The 26,598-nt window shown below is 44.8% G+C and overlaps 1 protein-coding gene across 1 annotated transcript; it reads right to left on the bottom strand.

The window, feature by feature from the left end:
• Window positions 1–2,833: 2,833 nt before the first annotated feature.
• On the bottom strand, window positions 2,834–25,984 carry LOC143803829 (astacin-like metalloendopeptidase). The gene is made up of 13 exons (XM_077281595.1): window positions 25,934–25,984; window positions 21,785–21,815; window positions 21,169–21,234; window positions 20,716–20,856; window positions 19,861–19,978; window positions 19,511–19,689; window positions 19,274–19,355; window positions 15,978–16,105; window positions 11,886–12,001; window positions 10,565–10,790; window positions 10,220–10,344; window positions 5,429–5,654; window positions 2,834–3,005 (listed from the first exon to the last, which is right to left on the bottom strand). Exons 1-13 carry the CDS (start codon window positions 25,982–25,984, stop codon window positions 2,956–2,958), a joined length of 1,539 nt encoding a protein of 512 aa, XP_077137710.1. The 3' UTR covers window positions 2,834–2,955.
• Between the last annotated feature and the right edge of the window lie 614 nt (window positions 25,985–26,598).

The raw sequence follows: 26,598 nt of genomic DNA, 5'->3' as shown, positions 1-26,598 counted from the left end.
TTCTCTTGAACGTATTCAGACATGGCTTGAGTCTCGGAGGGTGACAGAGGATAAATACGACCTCTAGGAGGAGTAGAGCCGGATACAAGATCTATCAGACAGTCGTATGGGCGATGCGGAGGTAAGACTTCAGCTTCCTTTTTGTTGAAAACGTCCGAAAAAGAGTGATAAGCCGCAGGTAGATTCGCTAGTTCCGGAGCCGAGGGAGAGAGAATAGCAGGCTTGACTGGAAGCAGGCATCTGTTTTGACAAATCTGTCCCCAGGATAGGACATCCCCAGTACGCCAATTCAGAGTAGGTTCATGATTTCTTAGCCAGGGGAGTCCTAAAAGAAATGCATGGGATAAAGACTGTAAAACATAAAATGCCAACTTTTCTCGATGTAGAGCTCCATTTTGAATCTCAGTCTCCTCGGTCAAAGAAGAAACGACCTCCCACAAAGGCTGACCATCGACAGAAGCTATTTGCCTAGGAACCTCCAAGGATCTGACAGGAATCCCAAGCCTCTCGACCAGCTCAAGTTGAACAAAATTCCCAGCCGCACCAGAATCTACATAAGCCTCAAGAGAGAAGTGACTGGAACCCATGTGTAAAATGACAGACAAAATCAAAGGTGGAGAGGAATCATGACTACCTAGAGAGGCCTCTCTTACCTGACCTAGGCGAAGGCGTTTCCCGGCTTCTGGGGACAGGAACGCAGAAGATGAGAAGCGCTGCCACAATAAAAGCATAAGCCCTGTGCGAGTCTCTCCTTTCGGCGTTGTTCGGCGGGCTTGAGGCGATCAACCTGCATAGGCTCAGGGGAAGAAGAGGAAGAAGCTGCAGTGGTTTGGGAAAAAGAAGTACCACGTGTAACAGAGGATAAATGAGGAGGTCTCCTCTCTCTGACGACCTCACGAGAACGCTCCTGGAACCGCAAATCAATGCGAGTCGCCAAAGAGATAAGGTCATCTAAAGCAGAAGGAGTATCCCACCCTGCCAGCTCATCCTTAATACGAGAAGACAAACCTCGCCAAAATGCTCCCACCAAAGCCTCATTATTCCAACCTAAATCAGAGGACAGCATCCGGAAACGGATGTCATATTGAGCTACAGAAAGGGTCCCCTGATTAAAGTTGAAAAGGGACTCAGTAGTCGACACCAGACAACCAGGTTCATCAAACACCTTGTGAAAGGTGTCTAAAAAGAGAGTAAGTTGAGAAACCACAGGATCATCTCACTTCCAAAGAAGGTTCACCCAAGCCAAAGCTTCGCCCTCCAAATGGGACACCACAAAAGCCACCTTAGCTCGGTCAGTTGGGTACAGTAGCGGGGATAATTCAAAGTGTAATTGACACTGGTTGAGAAACCTGCGACATAATTTAGGATCCCCACCATACTGAGGTGGCCTAGCAAGACGGGGCGAGGGCTGTGGAGCGGACGCCTGTACAGGAGCAGAAGCGGCAGTCTGAAGGGAGAGAAGCTGATTATCGACAGAGGCCATAAAATTCAAAATATGGGACTGAGTGTCCCATTGTTGACTTAACTCTTGCTGAAGAGCCGCCAACTGAGTGGCGTTACCAGGGTTGGTAGACTGTACTGCTGGATGTCCTCATATGACGTCGAGCGTGGGAAAAAGTTCCCAGGCTGCAGTTCATAAGGACATCCAGCAGAGGGCGCATCACCGCGACTGAAGGTAACTATAGGTCATTGACCTACATTACCTTCATTCCCTGGGTTTTACAGGCACGAGCACAGCTGCATTTTAGCAGAGCTCCTGCCTGTAAAATATTTTAACCCCTTCAGATGGATTTACATCGTGGGACGTCACAGATCATCTGAAGGTATGTATATTGTTGGTTTATTATTTTTCCAAGCGAGGGTCTTCAGGTGGATTGAGAGAGCAATAAAATATTACAACAACCTGTGTGTTTATTTCATTAAAATACTTTTTAATAATGTGTGTTTTTTAACCCTTTCATACAATTGGATTAATAATGGATAGGTGTCATAATTGACGCCTCTCCATTATTAATCTGGCTTAATGTCACCTTACAGTAGCAAGGTGACATTAACCCTTCATTACCCCATATCCCACCGCTACACGGGAGTGGGAAGAGAGTGGCCAAGTGCCAGAATAGGCGCATCTTCCAGATGTGCCTTTTCTGGGGTGGCTGGGGGCAGATGTTTGTAGCCAGGGGGGGCCAATAACCATGGACCCTCTCTAGGCTATTAATATCTGCCCTCAGTCACTGGCTTTACCACTCTGGCGGAGAAAATTGCGCGGGAGCCCACGCCAATTTTTTCCGCCATTTAACCCTTTATTTTAGCAGCTACAGCGGCCAAGTTTTGCACATACACACTACTAACATTAGAAGTGTGCAATATGCAAAAAAAAAGGGATATGAGATGGTTTACTGTATGTAAACCATGTCTCATATCCTGTCGGGTTTGTGAAGGAGAGAGCAAAAGCCGGCAATTGAATTAGCGGCTTTTATGCTATCTAGCGCTGCATTAAATATAAATATACATACTGTATATAGGTGTCTCACTGACATATATATATGTATATATACACATTCTATGTGTATATATCTATTCTATTCTAACCTGTCAGTGTGATTTTACTGTACACAGCACTGATTTGCCGGCTTTTCAAAGGACACCGGTGCGTAAAAATCGGACAGCAATACGGATGTCATACGGATGTCATACGGATGTTGCGATAAAAAAATCGCATGACACTCGCACGATTTTCCTCCGTTTTTTCGGTCCGTTAATCGGACCATTTTTTCTCTCGCAAGTGGAAAGGGGCCCTAAAGGTGACAAACATAAGAAATCATCGGCCACAGATCAATATTTATATAATATTTATAATCTGCAAGAATAGGTCAATCACACGTTATATAACACAACGCTCACAATGTGGAACACTGTCTCTTTAAATAAAATAATAATTGAATGACGATGATGATATCATTGAATTTCTCGGAAGTTTTCATCTTCATTCACGGAATTAGCTTGAACTGAAACAGAAAAAAAGAAGAAAGAAAAAAATTAATGATTAAGATGACGTATGGGATCTACATTTGCTGGATGGTGAAAATGACGCAAATTGTGCTAAGTGGATCGATATGGTGCACGTGTCCTGAGGATATCACCAAGTGTGCGCATGTGTCTTACATGGCTGCTATACATTAGTATATTCTGCACTGAAGACAATGGGGACATTTATCATTTTTGCTCTTTGGTCTTTAGTTTTATTTGTGTGTAGATATATCTTCAAAATATATTGGACGAGTTGTACTGGAGGAAGAGGGGGGAAATGGTGAATATATATATGTTATCTAATCTGTCTACACTATCTACCCTTCCACCAATCCATCCATTGGCCCAACTAGACTCTGAAGGGCCCTGATACAAAATTTGGACCCTAGTCCCCACCTGTATGTTGGTCAACTCTATTGGCCCTTGTAACGTTTTAGATTCTATAAAGATATATACATATGTATTCGCCCCTCATATAATAATGTTCCCCGACCTGACCCCTTCTTGTAATAATCTCCCCCATCCTGGACCCCATGCTATAACATTTTCCCCCATCCTGGGCCCCTTCCTGGTATAATGTCCCCATTCTGGTATAGTGTCCCCATCTTGGTATATTGTCCCCCATTTTGGTACAATGTCCGCCATCTTGGTATAATGTCCCCATCATGGTACAATGCCCCATTCTGGTATAATGTTCCAAATTCTGATATAATGCCCCACATCCTGCTATAATGTCGCCATTCTGGTATAATGTCCCAAATTCTGGTATAATGTCCCTCCTCCTGGTATAATGTCTCCATCCTTGAATATGGTCCCCCATTCTGATATAGTGTCACTATTCTGGTATTGTGTCCCCATTCTGTTATAATGTCTCCAATCCTGGTATATTATTCCCCATCCTGGATCATGCTCCAAATTCTGGTATAGTATCCCCATTCTGGCATATTGTCGCACATCCTGGTATAATGTCCCCAATCCTGGTATATTATTCCCCATCCTGGTATAATGTCCCACACGCCCGGTGCCTCGGGGTGATCCTCGACTCTGCCCTCTCTTTCAAGCCACATATCCAAGCCCTTGCCTCCTCCTGCCATCTCAAACTGAAAAATATTTCCCGGATCCGAGCATTCCTTGACCGCGACACCACAAAAACACTAGTGCATGCCCTTATCATCTCGCGCCTCGATTACTGCAACCTTCTACTCTCTGGCCTCCCCTCTAGCACTCTGGCACCACTGCAATCCATCCTACACTCTGCTGCCCTGACTAATCCACCTGTCCCCCGCTATTCCCCAGCCTCTCCCCTATGCCAAGCCCTTCACTGGCTTCCTATCACCCAGAGACTCCAGTTCAAAACCCTAACCATGACATACAAAGCCATCCACAACCTGTCTCCTCCATACATCTGTGACATGGTCTCCCAGTACTTACCTGCACGCCACCTCCTATCCTCTCAAGATCTCCTTCTCTACTCCCCTCTCATCTCTTCTTCCCACAACCGCATCCAAGACTTTTCCCATGCTTCCCCCATACTCTGGAACTCTCTACCCCAACACATCAGACTCTCGCCTTCCACGAAAACCTTCAAAAAGATCCTGAAGACTCACCTCTTCCGACAAGCCTACAGCCTGCAGTGATCCTCAACTTACTGAACCACCGCGCAACCAGCTCTACCCTCTCCTAGTGTATCCTCACCCATCCCCTGTAGACTGTGAGACCTCGCTGGCAGGATCCTCCCTCCTTATGTACCTGTTAGTGCCTTGTTTTTTGCTCATGTTTATTTTACTTGTCTATATTTGCCCCCTTTTTCACATGTAAAGCACCATGGAATAAATGGCCCTATAAAAATGTATAATAATAATAATAATAATAATAATTGTGGCATATTGTCCCTATTCTGGTATTATGTCCCCATCCTGGTATATTGCCCCACATCCTGGTATAATGTCTCCCATCCTGGTATATTGTCCCCCATCCTGGTATATTGTCTCCCCTCCTTGTGTATGGTCCCCCATTCTGGTATAGTGTCACTATTCTGGTATTGTGTCCCCATCATGATATAATGTTGCCATTCTGATATAATGTCCCAGATTCTGGTATAATGTCCCCATCCAGGGCCCCTTCAGATGGTGACAGGCTCTGCTATTTTGATCTGAAAAATCGTATTTGCTGATTAAAATCCGTGAACTGTATGGAACTGATACAGAAACTTTTGGAAGAATGGACGATTCTGAGTTTGCGGCATATGAAGTTTTTCTAATGTCTCTTTTCAGCCGAGAATTTGCTCTGTGTGAGAAGACACAGGTGGAATTATATGCGGCACAAGGTCGGTGGCCCCCATTACATACTGATATTGGAGCTCGGAAGCTTGGCGCCATGTCTGTGTTAGTTCACATCTTACACAATGAGTATTCTGCCAGGAATCCGGTGCTCTCCACTTCAGCGTCACTTAGTAAGTGCAGGAGCAGGCCATTCCCTGAGGAAGTCACAGGCTGGATGGAGGCAGAGCCACAGAGGACATTGCCCATGAGTGGAGAAGAGGAAAACATCCCATCTCTGATCTTCAGAGAATCGTAGACGCACGAGGTGCTGGCCTCCAAACTGAAGCTAGAGAAAGTCAGCTGCACCTGCAATATAACCGGCAACATAACAGGCAATAAGTCAGCTGCACCTGCAATATAACAGGCAACAACTGAACCGTCCTGTGGAAGGTTGGGGAGGGTGGGAGACTGCGTGTACCCCTGCTGTATACCACTAGGTATGTGACTTACATGACGATACCAATATACAAATTGATGGTATCACTATTTGGGCATCTACATGTTTTTATCCATTAATTTTTCCGGGGATATTATGCTGTCTATTACCGCCTATGTATGTGCGGCACTGTCTGTCACTTTTTAGCCATGTCTTTTGTCAGTTGACCTTTTTGTGTTAATAAATGTATCTTTTGCAATATATTTCATGATTGTTTTCAGACTTATTTTTTACTGAATCTCTTCTGTGTGGTCGTTCTCATATCGATTTCAGTGGGTCTTTATTAGTCCAGTACCTTAACTATGGAATATACGTTTACATATATATTATCTCACACCTATATTGAGTATGCTGTATTCCAATAGCTATATGTGTTTTTCTGTTTGTTACGTCCTGCAGGATATCTGATGAACGAGTGATTATAGTGGTTAGACCCAGGGCTGTATTTGCCACTAGGCACTTGAGGGCACGTGCCTAGGGCGGGACGATGCGGGGGGCGGCACCTGAGCAAGTTTTTTTTAAAAAAAATTAAAGTCCGGGGTCACCTCCCGACCGCCCGCCCCCATCCCCCCCAGCTGCCCGACCGCCCGCCCCCGTCCCCCCCGGCCGCCCGACCGCCCGCCCCCGTCCCCCCCGGCCGCCCGACCGCCCGCCTTCTTGAAGACGTCATACTCACCCTACTCCAGGGATGCCTGGTCTCAGTGCCGACAGCTCATCCTGTGTGAGCGGTGACGTGGTACCGCTGATTAAGGTGATAAATATGGATACATATTCGTGCCCTTAATGAGCGGTACCATGTGACCGCTCACGCAGGAAGAAGGTGCGGCGCCAGGACAGAGATGGAGGGATGTTCGGCGCGGTGTGGGAAAGGTGAGTATGACAGCCAGGGAGTACGGGGGAGGATGAAGGAGGATGGGGAGCTGAGCCATGCAAGATGGGAGCGGGGAGCCGATGAGCCATGCATACAGGATGGGAGGGAGGGGGGAATGAGCCATGTATACAGGATGGGGGGAGATGAGCCATGCATACAGGAGGGGGGGAGATGAGTCTTGCATACAGGGAGGGGGGAGATGAGCCATGCATACAGGGGGGAGATGAGCCATGCATACAGGGGGGAGATGAGCCATGCATACAGGAGGGGGGAGATGATCCATGCATACAGGAGGGGGGGAGATGAGCCATGCATACAGGGAGGGGGGAGATGAGCCATGCATAAAGGGAGGGGGCAGATGAGTCATGCATACAGGGAGGGGGGATGAGCCATGCATACAGGGAGGGGGGAGATGAGCCATGCATACAGGATGGGAGGAGGAGATGAGCCATGCATACAAGATGGGAGGGTGAGATGAGCCATGCATACAAGATGGGAGGGGGGGCATTACACAGTATGGAGCATCATGTGTGGCCATTATACAGTATTGAGCATCATGTGGGGTCATTATACAGTATGGAGCATCATGTGTGGCCCTTTTACAGTATTGAGCATCATGTGGGGCCATTATACAGTATGGAGCATCATGTGGGGCCAATATACAGAATGGAGCATCATGTGTGGCCATTATACAGTATGGAGCATCTTTTGTGGCCATTAAACAGTATGGAGCATCATGTGTGGCCACTATACAGTGTTGAGCATCATGTGGGGCCATTATATAGTATGAAGCATCATGTGTGGCCATTATACAGTACTGAGCATCATGTGGGGCCATTATACAGTATGGAGTACTGTGTGGCCATTATACAGTATTGAGCATCATGTGTGGCCATTATACAGTATGGAGCATCATGTGTGGCCATTATACAGTACTGAGCATCATGTGGGGTCATTATACAGTATGGAGCATCATGTGGGGCCATTATACAGTATGGAGCATCATGTGTGGCCATTATACAGTATGGAGCATCATGTGTGGCCATTAAACGGTTTGGAGCACTGTGTGGCCATTATACAGTATGGAGTATCATGTGGGGCCATTATACAGTCTGGAGCATCATGTGGGGCCATTATACAGAATGGAGCATCATATGTGGCCATTATACAGTATGAAGCACTGTGTGGCCATATTTTTTGTTTATAATTATTGTTTATGAAACAGTGTGATCGGCAGTACTAAATGGGTGTGTTTGGGTCGTGAATATGGGTGTGACTAGTTGTGAAGTGGGTGTGGTCAGAGGCATGGCCTAAAATTTGCCGCGGCGCGCCGCAAACTTTAGCCCTCTTTCCCTTCACAAGTTGGGAGGTATGATACTGCATTTGCCGGATCACAGCAAGTGCCGCACAAATCCGCAAATCCCATAGGGAATGAATAAGGCCGAACGCAGTGTTGCCGTAAGTGATCCGTTACGCGGCAGATGCGGAAAAACTGCCGGATCTGCTGCAAAAGGCTACTTTCACATCAGTGATTTTTGCCAAAATCACTGTCAATAGTGCCATACTCACCAATGGGGGAAGCAGCACTAAAAGTGCCTAGGGCAGCAGAAACTCTAAATACGGTCCTGGTCAGACCTCTGTATGATACAAGTCCAGATCCCCTGTGTACATAGAGATACAATTCTGTGTTCTCACAGTGACCACTAGAGAGAGCTGATGAGCCTACTGTGCACAGGAGGAGGAGGAGAGCTGTGACATTATCTATAGTGAATGGTGGATCCTGTGTTATCTACTGTATATAGAGGTGTTATCAGTCATTGTACAGGAGGAGGAGGAGGTGAGCTGTGTCATCACCTATTGTGAATGATGGATCCTGTGTTATCTACTATATTTAGAGATGTTATCAGTCATTGTACAGGAGGAGGAGGCGAGCTGTGATATCACCTATTGTGAATGGTGGATTCTGTATTATCTATAGTACCGGTATATAATATAGAGGTGTTGTCAGTCATTATACAGGAGGAGGAGGAGGTGAGCTGTGACATCACCTATTGTGAATGGTGGATCCTGTGTTATCTACTGTATATAGAGGTGTTATCAGTCATTGTACAGGAGGGGGAGGTGAGCTGTGACATCATCTAATGTGAATGGTGGATCCTGTGTTATCTACTGTATAGAGAGGTGTTATCAGTCATTGTACAGGAGGAGGAGGTGAGCTGTGACATCACCTATTGTGAATGGTGGATCCTGTGTTATCTACTGTACATAGAGGTGTTATCAGTCATTGTACAGGAGGAGGAGGTGGTGAGCTGTGACATCATCTATTGTGAATGGAGGATCCTGTGTTAACTACTGTATATAGAGGTGTTATCAGTCATTGTACAGGAGGAGGAGGTGGTGAGCTGTGACATCACCTATTGTGAATAGTGGATCCTGTGCTATCTACTGTATATAGAGGTGTTATCAGTCATTGTACAGGAGGAGGAGGTGAGCAGTGACATCACCTATTGTGAATGGTGGATCCTGTGTTATCTACTGTATATAGAGGTGTTATCAGTCATTGTACAGGAGGAGGAGGTGAGCTGTGACATCACCTATTGTGAATGGTGGATCCTGTGTTATCTACTGCATATAGAGGTGTTATCAGACATTGTACAGGAGGAGGAGGAGGTGAGCTGTGTCATCACCTATTGTGAATGATTGATTCTGTGTTATCTACTATATTTAGAGATGTTATCAGTCATTGTACAGGAGGAGGAGGCGAGCTGTGATATCACCTATTGTGAATGGTGGATTCTGTATTATCTATAGTATATAATATAGAGGTGTTATCAGTCATTATACAGGAGGAGGAGGAGGTGAGCTGTGACATCACCTATTGTGAATGGTGGATCCTGTGTTATCTACTGCATATAGAGGTGTTATCAGTCATTGTACAGGAGGAAAAGGTGAGCTATGACATCACCTAATGTGAATGGTGGATCCTGTGTTATCTACTGTATAGAGAGGTGTTATCAGTCATTGTACAGGAGGAGGAGGTGAGCTGTGACATCACCTATTGTGAATGGTGGATCCTGTGTTATCTACTGTACATAGAGGTGTTATCAGTCATTTTACAGGAGGAGGAGGTGGTGAGCTGTGACATCATCTATTGTGAATGGAGTATCCTGTGTTATCTACTGTATATAGAGGTGTTATCAGTCATTGTACAGGAGGAGGAGGTGAGCTGTGACATCACCTATTGTGAATGGTGGATCCTGTGTTATCTACTGCATATAGAGGTGTTATCAGACATTGTACAGGAGGAGGAGGAGGTGAGCTGTGTCATCACCTATTGTGAATGGTGGATCCTGTGTTACCTCCTGTATATGGAGGGGTTATCAGTCATTGTAATCTTGTCTCTTCTTATAAGGAAACTGTGATAAACTGAGCTGTGACCAGAGCCTCCGGCCGGGAGGCCCCAACCACGTATACTTAGTCTGTAGGTGGATGAGACTGGAGGCCCCGGAGCCTCGTGTCCGAGAGACGTCGCAGTGTATCAGATGTAGAAGTGATTGTACTCACTCTGTAGCCCACCGGGGCCAGGATCGTCCAGGTGCAGTTACAAAATGGGGGGTACTTCTGGTGTTGATCGTACCCTGGACTGAATACGCTCCCAGTGGGCGCCGTGTATGTTCCTCCACACTCCACTAAAATTAGGGACAAAATATACAAATATCACAGATTACAACATAGAACTGAAATGGCGCCGCTCCTGTCCATAAATCATACTCATTAATTCCAATAAAGCAAGGCTGCAATGCCAGACACCGCCTGTGGATTGGAGTGGCGCTGTTTCTTAAAGAAAAAAAAATCAATTTTGGACAATGGTGCCTGACGGTGCGTGCACCCACAGATGCCTGATGATACCTTTGCTGTAGGAAGCTTTGAAGCCAGTGGCGGTGACAGAACCGTCAGTGACAAACTCCAGCAGCATGGCGGTGCCGGAGGACACAAGTGATGGCATCTGTTCCGTTCCACATGCCCTGTCCAGCAGCAGAGGGAACTCCCGGCTGGCGCCATCATACGCTCTGATGTAATCTGCAGAGCAGCCGGCTGAGGATTGTACATCGAAGGCCTGAAACTGCAGGAGAATCTGGGGAGAGAGATGGAAGAGCGTCAGCGGCAGCTGCGTACCTAATCTGCCACCTATTAAAGGGCCACTCACCCTAAAGTCAGCATCCTAGAACAGCGCAAAAGTCATATGCAATGAGCCGTTAATGTCAAAGAAGTGCTCAGCGCTGGAAACATGGGGGGCTTATACACGTGTTACCATTTAAAGGGGTAATATAGAAGTAAGTGGGACAGATTACCCCTTTAAGGGACCACGCTACCTTTTCCGTCATGTGCACTTTGCATTAAGGTTCCTTTTTGGCAGCTTATCATGGCACAAGCTGTGGAATGATTTAGGATCCATAGGCTGTTATTATAGGGTAACTATATACTGTATGAATGGCGCTATTATACAGGACTTTGAAATTGCCCGTCAGAATTGAGGGGCGAGCTCCACTGACCCATTTGCTCCATCTCCGGTGGTCCCATAGAGAATAGATGGAGCATCGGCACACAGGCATGGCCGCCGTTTGATTCCGACAGGGCATAGCAGACCCCCAGATTGGTGCTGGTAAAGACCACAACAGGAGGAAAAAAAGAGGAAAAAACCTCCACTATTCTAGAAAAAAACACCACAGAAAAACAGGCAAAGGTGCTTACCTGTCTAGGCCTCAAATCAAATGCACTCTCATGGTGCAGTGGGCCCCAAGTAAAGATGGCGACTACACAGGTGTGGTAATACCAAATGAGACAGCCAGCCTACAATCAGGGATTGGCCGCTGGGCACACCAGTGCAAATAACATTACAGTTAGCACTGGTCAGCCCGCCACATGGCGTTACTAATAGGCTAGGATCCAGTTGCTGTGCATACTCTGTGTGAACATTGCTGCAGATTATTATTTGCACTGGTGTGCCCAGCGGCCAATCCCTGATTGTAGGCTGGCTGTCTCATTTGGTATTACCACACCTGTGTAGTCGCCATCTTTACTTGGGGCCCACTGCACCATGAGAGTGCATTTGATTTGAGGCCTAGACAGGTAAGCACCTTTGCCTGTTTTTCTGTGGTGTTTGGTGCTGGTAAAGATCTGATATTTGGTCTCTATTAAATAGTCCACTCGTCATCAACTGTATAATTACCTTTTGATTTATAGTCCGGATCAGCCAGGAGCAGTTGTAATTATTCGGGTAATTTGAAGAGTTTGATCCAGAGGCGAAGACCCCACTATCGTCGGAGAGCAAAGTGGAGCAAACATCTGGACGGGAAAAAGAATGAAAAAAGTCATGAGTGGTTCCAAGGAAGGCGTGCCGCCAAATAAGAACTTATAAAATGTTATGGTGGAGCGTACAGGCATGAAAATAACCCAACATATGCCAGGTATGATGCCATAATACAACATGCCCATCTGTTACACTGTTTCTTGACTTCATAGATGGCGCAAGAGAAGAGAAGCCGAGCATGCAATACTTTACAAATGCTTAATATTAGTATTATCGACGGCACCACTACAAAAATACCAATGGCTTACGAGCAGCAGACTGACACTGTAATATCACAGATGATACAGTCATTGTTTCTAGAGACGGGGTGGAAGTAGGTGAGTTACGGATTTTGCATTAATGCCCACAATCCTCACGTTACAGATGGTCCAGCCTTTCGTTGAGGCGCGGTTAGCCTCACAGGTCGGCGTCACACTCAGCGTATGAAAATACGGTCTGTTTTTTACGGCCGTGATACGCAGAAATGTTCCCCAAATAGTGATCCGTATGTCATCCGTAGGCATGGTGTGTCAGCGTATTTTGTGCATGGCATCCTCCGTATGTAATCAGTATGGCATCCGTACTGCAATATTTTCTCGCAGGCTTGCAAAACCGACATCTAATGGATTTATGGGCTCAAATGTTCGTTAAAACATATATACAGTCTATATATATATATATATATATATATATATATATATATATATATATATATATATATATATATATATATATATATATATATATATATACACTCACCGGCCACTTTATTAGGTACACCATGCTAGTAACGGGTTGGACCCCCTTTTGCCTTCAGAACTGCCTCAATTCTTCGTGGCATAGATTCAACAAGGTGCTGGAAGCATTCCTCAGAGATTTTGGTCCATATTGACATGATGGCATCACACAGTTGCCGCAGATTTGTCGGCTGCACATCCCAAAGATGCTCCATACAAGGCAGGATGGATCCATGCTTTCATGTTGTTTACGCCAAATTCTGACCCTACCATCCGAATGTCGCAGCAGAAATCGAGACTCATCAGACCAAGCAACGTTTTTCCAATCTTCTACTGTCCAATTTCGATGAGCTTGTACAAATTGTAGCCTCAGTTTCCCGTTCTTAGCTGAAAGGAGTGGTACCCGGTGTGGTCTTCTGCTGCTGTAGCCCATCTGCCTCAAAGTTCGACGCACTGTGCGTTCAGAGATGCTCTTAGGCCTACCTTGGTTGTAACGGGTGGCGATTTGAGTCACTGTTGCCTTTCTATCAGCTCGAACCAGTCTGCCCATTCTCCTCTGACCTCTGGCATCAACAAGGCATTTCCGCCCACAGAACTGCCGCTCACTGGATTTTTTTTCTTTTTCGGACCATTCTCTGTAAACCCTAGAGATGGTTGTGCGTGAAAATCCCAGTAGATCAGCAGTTTCTGAAATACTCAGACCAGCCCTTCTGGCACCAACAACCATGCCACGTTCAAAGGCACTCAAATCACCTTTCTTCCCCATACTGATGCTCGGTTTGAACTGCAGGAGATTGTCTTGACCATGTCTACATGCCTAAATGCACTGAGTTGCCGCCATGTGATTGGCTGATTAGAAATTAAGTGTTAACAAGAAGTTGGACAGGTATACCTAATAAAGTGGCCAGTGAGTGTATATATATATATATATATATATATATATATCATTGAGACACACACAAATATACACTCACTGGCCACTTTATTAGGTACACCTGTCCAACTTCTTGTTAACACTTAATTTCTAATCAGCCAATCACATGGCGGCAACTCAGTGCATTTAGGCATGTAGACATGGTCAAGACAATCTCCTGCAGTTCAAACCGAGCATCAGTATGGGGAAGAAAGGTGATTTGAGTGCCTTTGAACGTGGCATGGTTGTTGGTGCCAGAAGGGCTGGTCTGAGTATTTCAGAAACTGCTGATCTACTGGGATTTTCACGCACAACCATCTCTAGGGTTTACAGAGAATGGTCCGAAAAAGAAAAAAAATCCAGTGAGCGGCAGTTCTGTGGGCGGAAATGCCTTGTTGATGCCAGAGGTCAGAGGAGAATGGGCAGACTGGTTCGAGCTGATAGAAAGGCAACAGTGACTCAAATCGCCACCCGTTACAACCAAGGTAGGCCTAAGAGCATCTCTGAACGCACAGTGCGTCGAACTTTGAGGCAGATGGGCTACAGCAGCAGAAGACCACACCGGGTACCACTCCTTTCAGCTAAGAACAGGAAACTGAGGCTACAATTTGTACAAGCTCATCGAAATTGGACAGTAGAAGATTGGAAAAACGTTGCTTGGTCTGATGAGTCTCGATCTCTGCTGCGACATTCGGATGGTAGGGTCAGAATTTGGCGTAAACAACATGAAAGCATGGATCCATCCTGCCTTGTATGGAGCATCTTTGGGATGTGCAGCCGACAAATCTGCGGCAACTGTGTGATGCCATCATGTCAATATGGACCAAAATCTTTGAGGAATGCTTCCAGCACCTTGCTGAATCTATGCCACGAAGAATTGAGGCAGTTCTGAAGGCAAAAGGGGGTCCAACCCGTTACTAGCATGGTGTACCTAATAAAGTGGCCGGTGAGTGTATATACACTGTATTTATATTTAATTCAGCGCGAGATAGCACAAAAGCCGGTAATTTTATTGCCGGCTTTTGCCATCTCCTTCACAAACCCGACAGGATATGAGACATGGTTTACATACAGTAAACCATCTCATATCCCTTTTTTTTGCATATTCCACACTACTAATGTTAGTAGTGTGTATGTGCAAAATTTGGGCGCTCTAGCTTGTAAAATAAAGGGTTAAATCACGGAAAAAATTGGCGTGGGCTCCCGCGCAATTTTCTCCGCCAGAGTGGTAAAGCCAGTGACTGAGGGCAGATATTAATGGCCTAGAGAGGGACCATGGTTATTGGCCCCCTGGCTAAAAACATCTGCCCCCAGCCACCCCAGAAAAGGCACATCTCGAGGACTAAGGGCATCTTTGTTGCCCGAAACGCGTCCAGGTGCTGGTTGCTCTCCGTCACCTTCATGCTGGTCATGTTCTAGCAGCGTTTTAAATGTTTAAATAAAATTTTGCATTTTTATCCTGGAGCTGGATCCACACCGTTTCTTTCTACACATCTGGAAGATGCGCCTATTCTGGCAATTGGCCACTCTCTTCCCACTCCCGTGTAGCGGTGGGATATGGGGTAATGAAGGGTTAAAGTCACCTTGCTATTGTAAGGTGACATTAAGCCAGGTTAATAATGGAGAGGCGTCAATTATGACACCTATCCATTATTAATCCAATAGTACAAAATGGTTAATAAAACACACACAGGAGGGGCCAATAACCATGGACCCTCTCTAGGCTATTAATATCTGCTCTCAGTCACTGGCTTTACCACTCTGGTGGAGAAAATTGCGCGGGAGCCAACGCCAATTTTTTCCGCGATTTAACCCTTTATTTTACAAGCTACAGCGCCCAAATTTTGCACATACACACTGCTAACATTAGTAGTGTGGAATATGCAAAAAAAAGGGATATGAGATGGTTTACTGTATGTAAACCATGTCTCATATCATGTCGGGTTTGTGAAGGAGAGAGGAAAAGCCGGCAATTGAATTACCGGCTTTTCTATAGAACACCGCTGCGTATTTCTCGCAAGTCACACTGCTGGTCCGTGTGTAATCCATATTTTTTTTGCCCCCATAGACTTTCATTGGCGATTTTTTTACGCAATACGGTGACAAACGCAGCATGCTGCGATTTTCTACGGCCATACAAGACCGTATAATACGGATCCGTAAAATACGGCAGATAGGAGCTGGGCCATAGAGAATCATTGTACCGTTTGCAATCCGTATTTTCTGCACCTCTCATACGTCCGTAAAACTCGCTAGTGTGACGCCGGCCTTAATTTTAAGGCTGTTTTATAATTCTCAGGGCGCAGCGTCGGGAGCACTTACTGCAGTTGTAAAGTCGGTTGATTTTTGCTACGTCCTGGTTGCTCAGTCCTATCCTTTGCCCGATATTGATTTGCGTGGTGGGAATTGGCTGAATGGTCGGTCTGAAGTAGTTGATGGCGAATGCAAATCTGCGAGGGAGAAAAATAAAACAGCAAGAAAAATCTCAAATTTGCTAATTCGGAGCCAAGCGTAATAAAACAAAAAAATCTAAGCGCAAATATAATTCATAGATTTTGCAAAACTGTTTTAATTATTTAGAAAGACAAAAAAAAAGTTTCTGCTCTTGGCAATGATCGGCTTTGATCTTCAAGTGACATATCGCTCAGGGACAGATATTCCCATAGAAGCGCGGTGTCGATTTGCACCGAGGCGGTGTACGGCCCTTATTTTTAGACTTGGATCGTACGTTGTAGCTGCACAGTGACTAAACTGGTAAAGCTGCGGTGATATAGAGAATTGTACAATTGGTTTCTGCAAAATATTGTTTGATATTTAATGGTCGCTAAAGAGAAGAATCCGCGTACCAAAAAAAAAAAAAAAAATGGTCAAAACTCCACACAGCCTCGACATGAAAACTTAGCCCAAGGCAATGTGTAAATGATACGGTCAAAAAACTAAGAGTATGCCATTGGAAACAGCTTCCAAAAGTGCTTCTTTTTTTGCAGAGTTTTTTGAGGAATTTTTTGTTTCCTGAAGTTGTATGGAAGTGTTTTGTAGCGTTTTTTAGCCGTTGACTTGTGATTGGACAGTGTCTAGTTTGAAGCAGATTCCATCACTAGGGCCTCTTTCACACTTCCGTTTTTTACACCGTTTTTTACAATCAGTCACAATCTGTCAAGATGTTGAAAAGACGGATCCTGTGCTGATTGAAAAAAACCGATGCACTGGAGCCGTTTTTTTGACGGCTCCAGTGTATCCTAGAAGACTATGTGCACACGTTGTGTATGCATCTTCGCCGCAGTTTTTCGCTGCGAAAACGCATACACAACACAACCCATGTAAAAAATAATAATACAAAAAAAAATAGTGATATTCTTACCTTCCAGCAGCCCCCGCAGCCTTCCCGATGCTTGCAATGCTGCCATTCCCAGTGATGCCTCACGAGATAATGACCTGTGATGACGTAGCGGTCTCGCGAGACCTCTACATCATCGGGTCATTTCGCCATGCATCACTTGGAAACGGGAGCTGCCGGCAGCATCGGGAAGGCTGCGGGGGCTGCCGAAAGGTAAGAATATCACGTTTTTTTGTTTTTTTTTAATTATTCTTCTAAGTGATACATAGCGAAATGACCCAATGACGTAGCAGTCTCGCGAGACCGCTACATCATCACAGATCATTGTCTCGCTATGCATCACTGGGAATGGGAGCTGCCGGCAGCATCGCGAGCATGGGGGGGGGGGGGGGGGCCGCGGGAAGGTAAGAATATCACGATTTTTTATTTTTTTTAACATTATATCTTTTTACTATTGATGCTGCATAGGCAGCATCAATAGTAAAAAGAGAGAGAGAGAGAGAGTGAGAAAGAGCTCCTGGGTGTAAAATGAAGTCCTGCGCCCATAGGCTTCCATTATAGCCAGCGACGGACAGCGCAGGATCCATCGCTGAGCGATTTTCCGACGTACACAAAAAACGTTCCTCTGTGCGTTGTCTCTGACCGATAGACAGCAATTTTACGACGGATCCAGTGCACGACGGATGAAATGAAGGCCATCCATCCCAATCCGTCGCTAATACAAGTCTATGAGAAAAAAACGGATCCTGCAGCACCATTTGCTGGATCCGTTTTTTTCACAAAATGACGCATTTTGACAGAAAAGGAAAAATGGAAGTGTGAAAGAGGCCTAAGAAGTTGCGTGCTCTTTCAATTTTTCCCACCAAGCAGAAAAAAATGCTGAAAAGACTGAACGCAAAACTGGCAAAATGGGAGTACAATAGAACTGAACAGGAAGAGTCTTTTAGCCATTTTTTAAAGCATTTTTTCAGACTTTTTAGGCCACCTTCACGTGTTCAGTATTTGGTCAGTATTGTACATCAGTATCTGTAAGCCAAAATCAGGAGTGTAGCCTTAGACCCCCCAAAAAGCTCAATGTGCACTTAGCTTTTAAAAGGTAGTTCTAAAAGTTTCATCTACATCTTCAGTCTTTTGTTTGGTGGGAGAGGTGGGGTAAGTGCTCGTGAAGATCAACAGTTTGGACCAGTGGCTTTGGCATGGTCTCACCACCAGTCCGAACTGTGCACTCTCCGATACTGCTGCTGCATTGGATGATGCCAAAGCTTGCCGGACTGTCTGCAATCATTTTTCTACAAAGTTAGGGTTATCTTAACATTCCATTTGCTCACAATCAAAATATAGACACACGTAGTGGCGCATTGGCGCACAATATAATGCACAGGGGCTGAAGGCAGCAACAGCTACTTGCGTGTCAATACTCAACATGACTAATAATGACCCACCAGAGATCCATAAAGAAAAACCAAGGAGTAAAACATCTACACAGGTATTTTTTTTTGGAGCAAAGGATTGTGATTTCCAATCGAGTGTGCAAAAAAGTTGAGAAGTGCCACGCAAAAAAGTGTCCAGTCTATCGCAGTCCACATCAAAAGAAGACACCCCAATAAATCTTTCTCCGTCTCTCCAAACCAGAAGAACACAGCGAGAGGTCAGGGAATTATAGCGTCCCCTCCTCAAATCTTGGGGAGAGCTTGTCATGCTTCCTTCCAAAGAGAAGAAATGTGGAGTTGTAGGGGGGTACGAAGCCTGATGGCCACACACGTTCTATACTTTTTAGTAGGGAACTTATAAGGAAACCACATCCCCCAAGAAGTCCTCATGATGGACGCAGTGAAGCAAATAGATTGATAGTGAAGGTTTTATAGTGCAATACGGACTCAGTCGGGAAATTTAATTTTCTGCGTCCTAGCCAGTGGTGAGGAACAAGAGTGCGTGCTTGAAAGAATAAAAGTGGAAGTGATTGTAAGGGGTCCCACACTCAGTAAGCCCAGGAAACCCAAGGTCACCTCTTCTGCACCTTGGGCTCAAACTACATATCCCATGACTTTGGTCCTGGGAGGTCGAGGGTCTCTGGACTGGATGACTATATTAGCCAAACGGCGTACACCCCAAAGCTTTATCCCAGTGTGTCCACTCTACTTCAGTAGGCCAGGAAAAACCCACTGATAAGACCAGATACTACAACTGGTCTTAGCAAAAAGGACAAAAGTGGATAAATCATATGTAAAAGTGTAAATCCAAGTGGCCCTTTTAGGAGTCGTATTCCATTACAGGCACTTACTTTCCATAATGCATCACAGATGTGTAGTCATATTCCAGACCCAGGTTGTTGGTGTTGGTTTTTTGAAAACTTGCATTATATCCTGAGAGAAAGTAAAACTTGGCTTGTCAGAATGCAAGATACTATAGAACAGCAGCCTGCCCTCTGTGGATGTCAGGCACCATGCAGAGCCCAACGTATAAGTCATTGATGGCCATGATGAGATTGGCCATGAAATGGAGCAGCTGTTATATTTACCAGGAACTATATTGTCCCACAGTATCCTGACGTAGGAATCGCGATCGCTCCTGCTGTGCTCATGCTCGAAGCCAATAGCGTGGTTGAGCTCATGTTGTATAACGCCATGTAACATACATCCTTCCCTGTCCACGGACACATACTGGGGTCCTCCCGAGCGGCCCAACATTGACCAACAGCTGAAAAAAAGCCAAGTTGGAAACTAAATAACCAAGAAATTACTTAATGGAACCTCATGTATAAAGATTAAGTTTGGGTTTTCTAACCCTACAGTTCCCATCTCACTTGAGGGGTTATTATTGCCTTTGCAAGATTGTGGATTTTGGAGAACTTGGCTCTCATATACTCACCCAATATCGGAAATAATATTTAGGTAATCGGCTTCTCTGGTACGTGGCACAAAACGGACGCACGTCATTGTGGAGAATTCCAACATGGCTTTGAGAATATCTGCTTGGTCTTCCTTTGCTGATTTACAGAAATAGAAGGAAAATATTTAGGTTTTGCATAAGTGTAGGAGTAGATAGAGTGGTTTGAGATGTGGATAATGTCCAGCAGTTTGACAGCGGAATGGCTCCCACATAACCCTTTATGCTATAATTTCCATTGGCAGCCATGGACAAGTCCATTCAGTTAGTAGAGCATCTCAGATCAATGATAATAATAGTTTAAGACCTACGATCCACAACTATCTCCAACATTGGATGTAAGGGATTAGTGGAGTATTTGAGGGCCAAACATTACATAATATAAAACTTGGCCAAAATAATGAGACAGCTCGTTTGGCCAAAAGCAAACTCAGCAGACCTCATCCTTTCATGCATAGCTAGAGAGGAATAAGCAACATGTCCATCATGGGACTATATTGAGTCCACCCTACACTTTACATTTTTGGCTGATTCCATCAAGGCTAACAGTTTTGACCATCTCCGATCTCCAATGTATGACCAGCTTGTCTATAATCTGGTCTGTTTCTTGCCAAAGTTTTGGTATTTCTCGTCTTAGCTTCCAATATTTTGCCTTCAGACTCATGTTCGTTGTAGTAGTTGTCTTCATGGAAGATCTCTGCCCTTCAAAATTTCTTTGAGATCGCAAAACCTCTGGACAAACTACTATCACCAAAAATGGAGGTTGGGGGTGCCAGGAAAATTAGCCTGATAGTATATTAATACAAAGTCATACGAGTTATGACAGAGGTCACTTACTGAACTGAGAATCCAATGTGTAGGGTATTGAGACCAAACCATCGGCTGCCTTAGGCCAGAAACAATTCCCAGTGGTGCAGGTAATGGCACTGCGCCCGTCCTTCACTACAATGTCACCTTGGTGCAGAACGCTTTTCCTTGCTAGATAGGGGACAGATAACATGGACATGGTTGGCTCATACTCACTAATAGCCTACATGACTGCTATGAATCTGAAGGAAATGGATTTTCAGCTCTGGTTGACACCATCTTTCTTAAATTTGGACCTGTGTAGCACCTCGAGCAACCAGCTCTATAGCCATGCTTCCTTCCTCCACTGGAGAGGACGTAGAGCAAGCTCCAAAGTTTCATTTCCAAGGTTGGAAGATTTGCCAAACCAAAAACAAGACGAGACAGAATGGCAACTTTTTTTTAGAACTTTTGGGGACCAGGAGTTTTTCTTCGATTATTTACCTTTGTTGACCCTTTCGATGGTGCTGAAAACATCTTCTGATGGAGTACTTGATTTGAGAGGTGGCTCTAAATATTGAGAGAGGAAACCACAAGTCAACCACAGAGATGCAGAACCCTAGATCAGGAGCACCAACCTGAGTAATGCAAAACCACCAATCAGAAGGGCAAGAACCAGCGTGTTGGTCATGCCGCTCCTCTCTTCTGCAAGCAATAGAAAAGCAGTTGGGAGCAAACAAGCTTAAGACACTTTCCATGTCCTTGATGGGTGTAGGGGTTGCATATGGGAAGCAGCACGAGTATACAAGCCCTTTGTTTTTTTTTAATAGGTTTGATAGTTTAGGTGTCTCATGGGATCATAGAGAATAAAAAGTGCAGTTAAGGGGAGGAGTGAGCAGAGAATATGCATTGCTAAGAAGCCTGGATGACTCTATCACTATGTACTTGCTTTATAGGCACAAAATAGGCACAAAACATCCCCAAAATGACAAGCATAAAAATATCAGGCAAACACATAAAATAGACTTCACACTGGTGCAAATTTAAAGAATAAGATGCAAATGAAAACTAGGAGAAAAAAATAAATGCAATAATTTATACTCTTATTGTCTTTTCTCACCTTGTATTTGGAATCCCGGAAGAGCAGGCAGCTGAAAAAAATGAATTATTACTAGTATGGTGGGGATCCATGCTATCAGGAAGGCATTAGGTAGCGTTCACACAGGCAATGTGGTTTGGTCCAATCCGGTGCAGTTTTTTTTACTTTCACTAAACTCCAAGGGATGAAAAAACAAAAACAGCCTCTTCTGGGCACAAAGCTATAACAGCAAATAAACAGTTAATTCTGCAGGCACATATTTGTCAGTGTTGGCTCATCCAAACAGATTACAGTCCTTTCTCCAGTAGCAAACTTCATACACAGAAGAGATACAGTGCTAACATTCTCGGTATTACCTTCAGCCTGAACTCCAGCAGCTTCCAACACCAAACAGAAGTGTTTACACTGAACAGGCTGCAGCTTCCACCTGTTAGGCTGCCGTCACACTAGCAGTATTAGGTCAGTATTTTACATCAGTATTTGTAAGCCAAAACCAGGAGTGAAACAATTAGAGGAAAAGTATAATAGAAACATATGCACCACTTCTGCATTTATCACCCACTCCTGGTTTTGGCTTACAAATACTGATGTAAAATACTGACCAAATACTGCTAGTGTGATGCCAGCCTTAATCTGCAGCTCCAACACACAGACTGCTCAGCTTCCCTAGCTGACCTGTGCAGTCTCCATTTAAAGAGAGATCCCACCATGGCTCTCTCTCAGCTACATTTTGGCTGGTCACTCACCAGCAGCACACTCGTCTCTACTCTACATCCAGCAGACTGACACATCTAGCGAGCAAAGGCCTGGATCTAGTAAAAAACTAAGCAGGTGCATCTAATCAAATCCTGCAGAGCTAAGACTTAACTTGTCAAGGCAATCAATATACAGCAGATTTTCAGGACGCATTCACTGTCGATATGTCAATGGCAGAACAATTTCCAGCTAACATTTATGTTCAACAATGACCCAGTGATCAGACGAAGCTGTATCGGGGTAGAAAAGATTACTCAAAAAACCTTAGTCAATGGGTAAAGGTACACCAATTGTAACTAAAAACAACATGGATATGCATTGAATAAACAGGTGCTATATGATACTAATACCATCAAAACGGCCACTATAAGGGGCTCTTAGTGCTAGAAGCACCTTTTTAGAAATGAGCAAATTTGCCAAAATTCATTTCTGGCAGATTCGCTTGAATTGGCCGCCAGATAGAATTTATACAAATTCTAATGACAATGGAAAGACAAAATAAATGAAGGGCTGGGAAAGGGTTAAAAAATAATAGAAGCTTACACTCACCTGTCCTAGACCTGCTCCTTACCTGTCCTGGTGCTACAACTCCCCGCCACCGCTTAATCCTAATGACCCCATGTGAAAAGAGTGACGAGAGGGAGCGAGTGGAGGACCCGCTGAGGAGCGGCAGCAGCGGTCGTAGATCAGCTGAGCAGGAGCTTTTACTATTTTTTAGCCCCTTCCAAGCCATGTAAAGGATCATGTGAATCCAAGATATTGTATTAATCGAATCACTAAAAATTCAGATTGACAAATAAGATTTTTCTTCTTCGATATACATGATGACTTTTATTCGCGGCTCGTCTGCTATTTGTACATTTTTTTGCTAACAATTTTTTTTAACTACAAAAATGTAAAATTTTTCTGAAATGATAAATGATGCGTATAATCCATGTCACATTGGGAAAGTATGAATGATACTTTCATTACAAAATAATGCAACAGATGACGGAGTCCCATGCGCCGGCGTCTTACCTGCAGTGGCGCGCTCTGGACTTGGAAGATGACCCACCACAGAAGAGGTAAAAGCCGTCTCCATGCCATGGTCTCCTCAGCCTTCTCGTCTGCCGGAGAGCTGCAGTAATGGGCTCCCACGGTCTGCTTTTATGCACCTTTGTTTGGATGGACGTCTGTGAAATTTCAGTGTCTTCCCTGGAACTAATTCCAATCTGTACACTTCTTACCAAGAATGGATTTCATAGAGATTAACCTTTGGGGCTTGTAATGTCTCTCTCCAAAGCGTGTCCAGTGCTGGATGGTAGAGTTGGTGCAAGTTGATTTGCAGGATCTGCTCCAATGGCCACAACACAACTACTTGGACGCTGGACTGGAGCCCTTGAGCGAGCTCCTACTTGCCGGCATCCACGGCTTTTTTTTATTAGCCCCAATGTCATCATTTTGGCATGACATAAATGTGACATCACTCCAGTCTCGACTCATTGAAAGAAGCCCCAAGCATACCTTCAAGTAAGAGTTGTTCTCAGGGCTCCCGTCTAGTGGCCACAAAGTACTGACATGGTCAAATTGACGTGCACAACTCTCCATGACACCTATCCATATTACTGAGTTGGGGCAACGTTACCTATGAGTCATCAGTGCCACCGCAAAAGCCACTGGCACATCATTGACCTGCCCTAGGGTGCAGCAAGATAGATAATAATATTACTATTAACTCCTGCAATGGCTGAGATGCTATATGTAGGCATGAGCAGACTGGTGGATGTTTGGGTTCATTGGGGTCAAGCAAACTTTAGTGCAAAGTTCATTTCGGGTACCAGAACTCTATCTAAAATACATAGAAGTCAATGGGGACCCGAACTTTGGTGCTGTAATATGGTCATAGTAAGGGGGCTGCAAAAGTGACTCTCTGTCCCATGCATCGTATGTAGTATGTATATTACAGCTACCAACCAATCCGAGCTCAGCCTTCATTATACCAAATAAGTGAAAGGAATGGTACATGGTCTCCTTCCTATTGGTTGTGTTTCTCTGCGACGGGCAGTAGTGTTGTGCATCCAACATGATAGTGAAGGTCGGTGTACGCACAGACTCGTTGACAGAAATACTCAGCTGTTCTGTGGCACAATGTCCGGACTTTCCCATTTCAGCAAAAGAGCAGAAGTGATGTAACCAAGAATCCATGACCAATGCAAAATAAATAGAAATAAACACTGCATGGTCGGACATCCATCAATGTTGCAAACGTCCAGGAGAAAAATATGAGAAGGAAAATCACACAAAAATAAAGCAAAAGAGAAAAAACATGAGCGTGCTAGATAGGACTGGAGACCGTCATCTGGACCTGTTACAGAACATCATGTCAAATGATATCATATCATCGATCCACAAATCAATATGTCCAGGTGTAAACAGGTGCGTGGATGCTACGGGAGTCTACTATACTACGCTGTCAGGCCACAAGTTTCCTCTCAGTTAGTCCCTTTGCACACCTGTTCCGCTGGCCGCCATAGTCCCCTGAAGCACGGCCATAGTCCCCTTTGTACTGTACGTCTACACCAGAAGTTACAGCTCACGCGTCCATCCATCTTCTGCAATCTACACTTCTCCATCTGCCCTGGTTCTGTGCACTTGGCTAGGGTCTACCAGCGCTGGTCTCTGGTTTTGGTCACTCGCCTCTGGATCTGGTTACTCGGTTCTAGTCACTCGGTTCTTCATTTGGATCTGGTTACTTGGTTCCTCACTGGGATCTGGTCACTCGGTTCCTCACTCAGATCTGGTCACTTGGTTCCTAACTCAGATCTGGTTACTTGGTTCCTCACTGGGATCTGGTCACTCGGTTCCTCACTCAGATCTGGTCACTTGGTTCCTCACTTGGACCTGGTCACTTGGTTCCTCACTGGGATCTGGTCACTCGGTTCCTCACTCAGATCTTGTCACTTGGTTCCTCACTCAGATCTGGACACTCGGTTCCTCACTCGGATCTGGTCACTCGGTTACTCACTCTGATCTGGTCACTCGGTTCCTCACTCGGATCTGGTCACTCGGTTCCTTACTCTGATCTGGTCACTCGGTTCCTCACTTGGATCTGGCTGCTCAGTTCTGGTCACTTGGTTACTCACTCGGATCTGGTCACTCGGTTACTCACTCTGATCTGGTCACTCGGTTCCTCACTCGGATCTGGTCACTCGGTTCCTTACTCGGATCTGGTCACTCGGTTCCTCACTTGGATCTGGCTGCTCAGTTCTGGTCACTCGGTTCCTCACTCAGATCTGTTTTTTTTCTTCGTAATTTCGACTATAAGCCAACTCTGCTGCACTGCCTGTCCTTCCTACCACAGGTCCAGACTCCAACTTCTTCCCTTCTCTGCCTTCTTGGGCCTTTTATAATTAATAGCTGCATCATAGCTGTCACCTGACCTTGTGTCTCCTCCAATCCCTTGACCTCAGGAACCATGTACTTCATCCTTTCTCCCCCCAATGTATAACATCCGGCCCCCCGTGATACCACCTGGATGATCAGCATCCAGGACACAATAAGGAGCCCCGCTATTAGCAGGTGCTATCAGGTTGTACTGTGCAGTTGTTGCATGTTACTTTAGTTAATTTGCTAATTACATGTTAATCTAGAAGAAAAGGGATGCTCCTCCCAAGAATAAAAGGATTGTCCTGCATGTTGTGGATCGACAGGATTAAAACTGCTGTGACTATAAGGTGTAACGATGAGGACAGGTGAACTGCACCATGGAAATGGCACTGGATCCCCTACGGAAACAAGTGCAGATTGATAGATGGATAGAAAGATAGAGAGATAATAGATAGATGATAGATAATAGATAGATAGATAATACATAGATAATAGATAGATAGATAATAGATAGACAGATAATAGATAGGTAATATATAATAGATGATAGATAGATGATAGATAGATGATAGATAGATAATAGATAGATAGACAGATAATAGATAGGTAATAGATAATAGATGATAGGTAGATGATAGATAGATAATAGATAGATAATGGATAGATAATGGATAGATAATGGATAGATAATAGATAGATAATGGATAGATGAT

The sequence above is a fragment of the Ranitomeya variabilis genome, chromosome 2, assembly GCF_051348905.1.
Source record: "Ranitomeya variabilis isolate aRanVar5 chromosome 2, aRanVar5.hap1, whole genome shotgun sequence".
NCBI lineage: Eukaryota > Metazoa > Chordata > Amphibia > Anura > Dendrobatidae > Ranitomeya > Ranitomeya variabilis.
This window is presented reverse-complemented; position numbering and strand designations above follow the sequence as displayed.

What these genes read in the sequence shown, in the direction of transcription:
- LOC143803829 (XM_077281595.1), bottom strand. Translation starts at nt 25,984, where the DNA reads ATGAAGTACATGGTTCCTGAGGTCAAGGGATTGGAGGAGACACAAGGT. An exon ending in CAACCGACTTTACAACTGCA is followed by an intron (nt 12,002 to 15,977) that starts GTAAGTGCTCCC and finishes TTTCCCGTCCAG; the next exon opens with ATGTTTGCTCCACTTTGCTC. An exon ending in CAAAGCTTCCTACAGCAAAG is followed by an intron (nt 10,345 to 10,564) that starts GTATCATCAGGC and finishes CCCTAATTTTAG; the next exon opens with TGGAGTGTGGAGGAACATAC.